Here is a 7,670-nt window from a genome sequence, read left to right as displayed (position 1 = left end):
TATGTACTCACGCACACATGCACTCAAGCTCACACAACTGCTATTGGTGGCAATTGACTCAGGAACTGAAGGTTCCCTTGCTGGCTGGCTCTCTAAGCCTCTAGAGTAGGGACGGGGAGAGGGGTCTAGCCCAGCTGAAATATTCGCCTTGGTTCTGCTGCCCCCCCCTCGCCTGCCCCCTCTGCTCTCCAGTCCCCCTGTTCCCCGAGCTGCCACTGCTGCCCCTGGGGTGAGGGGCCACCCAAGGGTGTGCTGGGCAGAGCCTGGAGAGAGGCAGGCAGGGCCTGGTGGGGTCAGGTGAGACGTGACGGTAGCGGGCACTGGAGGGCGGGCGGCAGGGCTTGGGAAGCAGCGTGGGCACCAGCTTGGTTAAGGGGGGTGGGGGAGGCATCTAGTTTTGGTGGGTTGTGATATTTTTGGCATTTTATTAAAAATGGAAAAAGTTATTTTAGTTATAAGCACTCTGCTGCTTCCTCCCCTCCCCCCCCAGGCAGACCCCCATAGGTGTCAGGGAAAGGCAAGCCCCCTGGGCGTGTGGGGGGCTAGAGCAGGGGCTGCTATGGCTACGAGAGGGTGAGCTGGTGATGTGAGCCGGGGCACCTGTCACATGACGCTCTCCACCACCACCACCTTGCTGCTCTCAGACACCGGGGTCAGGGTGGTCAGGCCCCTGACATCCGAGTCCTGAGCTCTGTACTCCAAGTGGTGGAGGCCCCAGACGGGCTGCGTCAGGTGCTGCCGGCGCTGCGGGAGAGAGGGACACGTTGGGTCCCTGGGGAGGGGCACCTGCTTGTCCCTGGCCTCTCTCCGCTTCCCGCCACCTGCCACCAACTTGGGGCCCGGGGCCGCGCCCCTCCTGACCAGGCCCCGCTCCCTACGCTAGGGAAATAGGGGTTCAGTGGAGGGCCGAGTGGCTGCTAGAACAGAGGCTAGGGACAGGCCTCTCCTCCGCCGCCACCACCTGAGCGAGGCCCTGGAGGGCCAACTCTCCTCCCGTACACCCCCCTCCGAGCTGGCCCAGAGGCTCCGGCACAACGGTCTGTCCCTCCCGGCGGGTGGGAGAAGGGGCAGGGCGCTCTGGACATCACGTCTCCACCCAACGGGAGGGAGGGATGGTGTGCGGGAGACGGGGCGCGGGGAACTGACCTCAGCCACGGTCCCCTTGGCCCTGAGGAGGCAGCCCAGGAGGTGGAGGGGCACACACAGCATGGAGGAGAGCGCGAAGCCCCAGCCCATGGCCTCGCCCCACCACGGGTACACGTAGGTGTTGTTGTAGACCAGCGGCTTGTAGTACACCGTGTGGAAGATGAAGACGCCCTGCGGGCGAGAAGCCTCGCGCTCAGCCGGCAGCCACCACTGCGAGCCCTCAGTGTCCCTCGCCCTGCCCAGCCTCTCCCGGCCCTTAACATGCACACCAGCGGGGTGAAGAAAGACCGGCACCATTTCATCCAGGGGCAAGGTCGGTACCCGATCATGCAGGCCACGTCGTGCATGAAGCGGTCGGCTCCTGGGGTCACGTGAGGCCGGAGGGCCAGGGCTAGGGACGCACCACCGCTGACCGCACCGCACCCCCGGCTTGCCTGTCGGCCCGGACCTACCGTACACCCAGGCGATCACCGCGCACTCCCAGAAGGCCTGCCAGAGCAGGGTGGTGCCGCTGGCTGAGTAGTAGTCAAACAGCTGGAAGACATACATCCCGCCCTGGGGATGGAGCCAGGTCAGGGAAGGTGGCAGCCGGCAGCCTGAGGCCAGGGGCATCCCTCACCCTGCCGCCACTCACATCGGTCACCATGGAGAGATCAATGACAAAGCAGAGGGCGCAGCAGAGGGCCACGGAGATCTCTCTTTGGAAACGGAAGTAGTAGGAGGCCGGGAGGAGGTCCAGCAGGCCGGTGATGAAGCCTTCCACACCTACAAACTGTGGCCGGGCAACTCAGGCCGTGCCCCTCCCCACCCACCTGCCATCTCCCGTCGCCCAGTGTGCCCTCTGCTCGCCAGCCCCCCTCCGCCCCACCTCCCATCCCCCTCTCTTGCGTCCCCCCTCTCAAACCTGGCTGTCAAGGCCAAGCAGCAGCAGCATGAAGAAGAACAGAGCAGCCCAGAGCGGGGCCACAGGCATCAGCGTGACGGCCCGGGGATAGGCGATGAAAGCCAGGCCAGGCCCTGAGGGGGAAGGGGCAGGGTGTGGACACCTGGAGCACCCCACCCACATCCTGTCCCCCTCCACCCTGCACCACGGTACCAGAGGAGTGGACGATGCCAGGGCACCCTGTGGCCAAGGGCCTTTCGACTTCTGTCAAGACACTGCCGGGCCACTCGAGCCCTCGTGTGTGTGTGTGTGTGGGTGTGCGCGCCATACCAGGGGCTGGAAGGTTCCCGCAAGCCCTTGGTAGACCTGTACCAATAAGAGTGGCGTGTCTGGCTCAGCCTTCTGTGCCTGGGTTCCGGCAGCTACTGTGGTCGCAGATCACCACTGACCCAGAAAAGGCCGACCTTTCCCTCTACAACACTCAGGCAAGTGTGAGGACATACCCCGAGGCCTCTGGATACAGACGGATGGGGGCTCGGGGCTCCACGTGGCCTGGCCTGAGGTGGCTGGACAGCTGTGCCTCGCAGCTGCTCAGCCAGGCCTCCTGGCCCAGAGTGATGGGACAAATTGAGTTTGAATTGTTCTCATTTCTCAGAACGTCATTCTGTGTGCGTTCGCGTACACGGTCCGTTACGACAGCAGCTACCGCTGCTCCGGAGGCCGGGCTGGGGCTTGGGGCGTCTTTACCTGATTCCGCCACCTTGGAGATGTGCACGCCCTGCTCTGTGGCCATGAAGCCCAGGATGGAGAAGACCACGAAGCCAGCAAAGAAGCTGGTCCCGCTGTTTATGAGTGCGAGGATGATGGCATCCCTGGGGGCAGAGGGGACCGTGTGGGCTGGTGAGACTGCCTGCTGGCCACGGGCAGGCAGGGCAGGGGTGGCAGGGCTGTAGTGCCTACTTGTAGCAGTTGTTGTTGAAGCGATTGTAGCCGCCCAGGGCCGTGAGGGCCCCCAGGCCAATGGCGTAAGAAAAGAAAATCTGGGTCCCGGAATCTATCCATACCTGGAGATGAGCGAGGGGAGAGCAGGTGTGAGGAGCCACGGCGAGCACAGGTCAGCTGCAGAGGGAGGGAGAGGCAGGGCCCTCCCCTGGCGGGGAGCAAGGCCGCAGCCCGCAGGCAGGTCCCACGCCTCCCGTGCCGACTCCAGGTCCTGGTCTGCAGAGAGGCGGGGGTCCTTGGTGCTGGGGATTAGAACTCAGCTAGCCAGAGACACAGGCAAGATCAAGACGACAGCAAAGGCCTCTGCCTCCCACGCAAGCAGCGCCAAGCGGCTGCTCTGCGGACCCTGCCGGAACGCTCCCGCCCTCCAGAGACCTGGCCGTGTCCCGCGTGTCCCGCAACCACCGGCAGGCTGTCTTATTGTGTGTCTGTTGACACAGTTGTCCCCACAACCTGACAGGGAGCCCCTGAGGGAGGGATGGGTCCACGCTCCCCGCTGGGTCCCCGAGGGCAGACAGGCAGGTGAGAGAGACAGACCGAGAAGGTCAAAAGCTGACGCAGAGCCAGAACCGAGAGAAACTGGAAGGGAGGGAAGGCGAGCCAGGGAAGGCGAGCCACGGATGCCCCCCACCCCAGGGAAGGGGCAGCCGCTGCCGGGGCCACTCCACCTCCACTCGGGAGGGAAGGCTGCCGGGCCTGGAGGCGCAGGGTGGAGAGGACTCTCCAGTCAGGGGGTGGGGATCAAGTGGTCCGGACTGAAGTCCCTGCCCCTCCTCGGGCTCTGGCCCTGGTGCCGTCTCCTCCCGTGGCAGCAGTGGTCGCTGGCAGACACCGACACTCCACAGGCAGTGCTGTCCCCGGGCTTGCCGTCACCCCGGCTGTACCTTTTCTGATGACTTGACTCCTCTCAAGACAAAGACGTAGACCAGCACTCAGCAGGCCAGCAGACACAGGGTCTCCTCCCAGCTGAGGGTCCCCGGAACCTCTAGGCCCCCGGAGACCCTCAAGACTTTGTTCCTGGGGGAGGGAATGCCAATGAGGGCTGTGCCAGCAAAGGGCCAGGAGACTGCCGGTGGTCCTGGGGTGGCGCCCCCAGCCCCTCCTCCCCTCCCCTCCCACCTCCGCCCCCCCACCGCCGCAGCCCTTCCGGCCACCCGGTCTCCCCCATGCACCTGGCCAGCCCGGGCCAAGCTTGCAGCCTGAAGTCGCTGCAGTCTTTGGCCCCGGAGCCTTGGAGCCCCTGGCGGCCCGGCCCCACGCCGTCCCCAGCGGGCCCAGCAGCAGCCCCCCGCTTCCCTCCCCAGGCGGGCAGGCACCGCCCACTCTGCATCCCTGGCCTCATCCCCGCAGGGCTGGGCCCCGACTCACGCACGCGTGCACACGAACAGACATGCAGACACGAGCTACGTGTGGGAGGCCAGAGGGCTGGCTGGGCCTGGCCCAGAGGTGCCCGACTCCCTTCCAGAACTCGATGACAGGGACCTGCGCTCAGCACGCTGGTCACACGTGAAGTTGGCCAGGCTGGCACTGACACAGACTTCGAAGTGCACGGGGCTCGCCGTTCACAGAGGCCTTAGGAGATGGGGCGGGGATCTGTTTGCACATGCACCCTGGGAAGCTCCAGCCACACCACGGCGAGGAGCGTCACCCGGAGGCCTCATGGCTAAGCCGCTTACGGGGAGCCTGGGCCCGAGGTAGGCCGGTTAGAGGGACCGGAAGATGTGGGTTTCTGTCTGCGCAGGCTCATTGGGGTTACACAGCTCTCTGGGGTGTGGAGCTTCGTAAGGGGGCGACCATTGGCTGGAAAGCCTGCAGGCTCTGTCGGTGGGAACCAATCACGAGTCAGGAGGCGTTACCAAGGGTCTGTTTGCGCAGGCGCTCTAGGAATCCCCACCTGAGTGGCCGTTAGAAGGTTGGTTTTGTGAGGGATCGTTTTTTTCTTCCCCCGCTCGTCGGGAGGGTGGAAGCGGTTCTAGATGGAGTCTGAGGCAGATGGTGAAGGAGCCATGAGGGCAGCAGAGGAAGGCGCAGGTGCCGCGGCCGTTGCAGAGGGAGCAGCACGTGGTGGCCAGGGGGACCGCGGTAACCCGGTTGATCCTGTCAACCCTGGAGACACTGGCAACCCTGGCGTCGTTGGAGAGGCAGGTGGCGCATCCGGTGGCCTTGTGCAGATCCAGTGGGCAGCCCACGCAGCAGGGCCACGTGGAGACGCAGGACCCGGGGCCGGAGGTCCGGGTCCACAGGCGCTACAGTGGTATCCTTTTGCAGGAGCACCTGTGGGCCGGGCGGCCAGGGGCTGGGCTGGAGGTGGTTTGTGGGGAGGGGCTGCAGGCGGTGGGGCCTGAAGTGTAGAAGGAGGGAACTCTGAGCGGCTGGAGGGTATGGGCCAAGGGTGGTCTGGGCTGACGGGATGGTGGTGGGGCAAACCAACCTGAGGGAAACCAGAGGGTAGGGGTGGTGATGTCCAGGGTGGCCTCAGTGTATAGGTTGGGAGGTTGTGGGCGGCCTCAGGGGTGGTCTGGCGGGGAAGCCGGGATGTGTGGGGGTGAAGGCGGGTCTCAGTGAGGAGGAAGCCTGAGGCACGGGCGAAATCAGTAGTGTGGGTGGTGCCTTAACCATATCTCCTCCAGCACCCTTACTGTGCATTTCCCATCGCCCATGGACGCGGAGATCGCCCACCAGTGGCTGAGTGTATACTTTGTAGTCCCAGAGCCCATTCAGAAGGAGCTCATTGTGGAGGGCAACGTCCTGGTCATGTGGGTTTTAGAGGGGTCTAGGGAGGGGCTGGTGGCAGGTGGCCAGAGCCAGGCTCAGGCCAGGTGGAGCTGTAAGGGAGGGTTAAGCCTAAAGAAGAAGTGTGCTGCTCTGGGATTGTCGGTGTGGGTGGACAGGGAGGGACGTGCTTCTCCCCCGAACTTGAATTTTATTTTTCCCTCCCTTTTAGCCGATTGACTGCTGAAGACTTTGGCCAACTCCGAAGTTACATCATGTTCTGTGTGGACCAGCTTTCCTCGGTGGTTCACGTTTTGCAGGACATTGTTACCCAGTTTTTCGTTTAGCGTCAGCAGGCCCCAGGGCGCTAACCCTAACTTATGTGTCGTGTCCTTGGCGTCCTTCCCTAGGGCATTGCTTTCTTCAGTGGTCACCACTTGTTGCGGCCTCGTCTTTTGCCTGTACTGGCCCTTGGGCGCTCAGGGTCCACGTATTTTGTTTGGTGATTAAATGTTAACTGCAGAAAATACAACTGACCTGCTGTTCTGTGTCTGAGTTTAGTTTTAGCTTCTGCACCTCCTAATATTCTTGCATTTGTGCTCAGGTTGGAGGGGAGGTCTGGGATTCAGCTATTCAAGTAGCGCACCTAATTGAAGACAATGTCAGAAGTGGAACAAAAAGAAAATTGTGTCCTGCCATTCAGTGTTAATTTTGGAATATTTTCTTAGTTCTATAGTTACATTTTTATATTAACGTATAATGCCAGAATACTAAGTAAGAGTTTGTGGCTTACCGACCTTGTTTCAGGTCTGCAAAGAAAAGTGCTGGGGCAGTTGGTTAAGTGTTTGGGGTGAGGTGATAAGCTCCCTCTAAAACAGCTTGTATTCTGCAACCTTGCTAAACTCACTAGTTGATAGTAAAAGCTCTTTTTATAAATCCCATGGGCCTTTCTACATATACAGTCATTTTGTCTGTAAATAAAGGCACATTTACTTCTTCCTTCCCAATCGATGCATTTTAACTGATTTCTGTCATAACGGTTTGGATGTTCCTGCTTCTTTGCATGCCCGGTAAGTTTAGATTGGATGCTAGGCATTATAAGATTTCCCTTGGGTGCTGGATGTGTTTCTATTCCTGAACTTATTCTTAAGCTTTGTTCTGGGATCCTATTAAGTGACTTGGAAACAGTTTGAACCGCTTGAGTCTTAGTTTTTTGTTTTCTTGTTTGTTTGTTTTTTTGCGTTACCCGGGCCTCTCACTGTTGTGGCCTCTCCCGTTGCGGAGCACACGCTCCGGACGCGCAGGCTCAGCGGCCATGGCTCACGGGCCTAGCCACTCTGCGGCATGTGGGATCCTCCTGGACCGGGGCACGAACCCGTGTTCCCTGCATCGGCAGGCGGACTCTCAACCACTGCGCCACCAGGGAAGCCCCTGTGTCTTAGTTTTTTAAGATTTGCTTTTTGGGACCAGAGCAGTTCTCACTGCAGGATTAATTTTTTTTAACATCTTTTTTGGAGGATAATTGCTTTACAATGCTGTGTTAGTTTCTGCTTTATAACAAAGTGAATCACTTATACATATACATATGTTCCCATATCTCTTCCCTCTTGCGTCCCCCTCCCTCCCACCCTCCCTATCCCACCCCTCTAGGTGGTCACAAAGCACTGAGCTGATCTCCCTGTGCTATGCGGCTGCTTCCCACTAGGTATCTGTTTTACGTTTGGTAGTGTATATATGTGCATGCCACTCTCTCACTTTGTCACAGCTTACCCTTCCCCCTTCCCATATCCTCAAGTCCATTCTCTAGTAGGTCTGAGTCCTTATTCCCGTGTTACCCCTAGGTTCTTCATGACCATTTTTTGTTTCTTAGATTCCATATTTATGTGTTAGCATACTGTATTTGTTTTTCTCTTTCTGACTTACTTCA

At 60.1% G+C, this 7,670-nt stretch overlaps 1 protein-coding gene across 1 annotated transcript; it reads right to left on the bottom strand.

The window, feature by feature from the left end:
• Positions 1-511: 511 nt before the first annotated feature.
• On the bottom strand, positions 512-5,691 carry LOC149744120 (sodium- and chloride-dependent creatine transporter 1-like). Its single transcript, XM_089903912.1, has 7 exons — positions 5,671-5,691; positions 2,990-3,093; positions 2,777-2,901; positions 2,051-2,163; positions 1,781-1,918; positions 1,599-1,701; positions 512-1,507 (listed from the first exon to the last, which is right to left on the bottom strand). Exons 1-7 carry the CDS (start codon positions 5,689-5,691, stop codon positions 930-932), a joined length of 1,182 nt encoding a protein of 393 aa, XP_089760038.1. The 3' UTR covers positions 512-929.
• Between the last annotated feature and the right edge of the window lie 1,979 nt (positions 5,692-7,670).

This window comes from Delphinapterus leucas, chromosome X (assembly GCF_059928025.1).
Source record: "Delphinapterus leucas isolate spDelLeu-1000000601 "Yukka" chromosome X, BTC_Dleu_Yukka2, whole genome shotgun sequence".
In the NCBI taxonomy this organism is placed as follows: domain Eukaryota; kingdom Metazoa; phylum Chordata; class Mammalia; order Artiodactyla; family Monodontidae; genus Delphinapterus; species Delphinapterus leucas.
The sequence above is the reverse complement of the archived record's forward strand: the minus strand, read 5'-3'. Positions and strand labels throughout refer to the sequence as shown.

Bases quoted from the DNA above. Each gene is read 5' to 3' on its own strand.
- LOC149744120 (XM_089903912.1), bottom strand. From the start codon at position 5,691: ATGGGCGATGGGAAATGCACA. The intron at 2,164-2,776 runs GTAAAGACGCCC...CTTCCCCCTCAG, and splicing joins CTCCAAGGTGGCGGAATCAG to GGCCTGGCCTGGCTTTCATC. The intron at 1,919-2,050 runs GTTTGAGAGGGG...GCCCGGCCACAG, and splicing joins TGCTTGGCCTTGACAGCCAG to TTTGTAGGTGTGGAAGGCTT.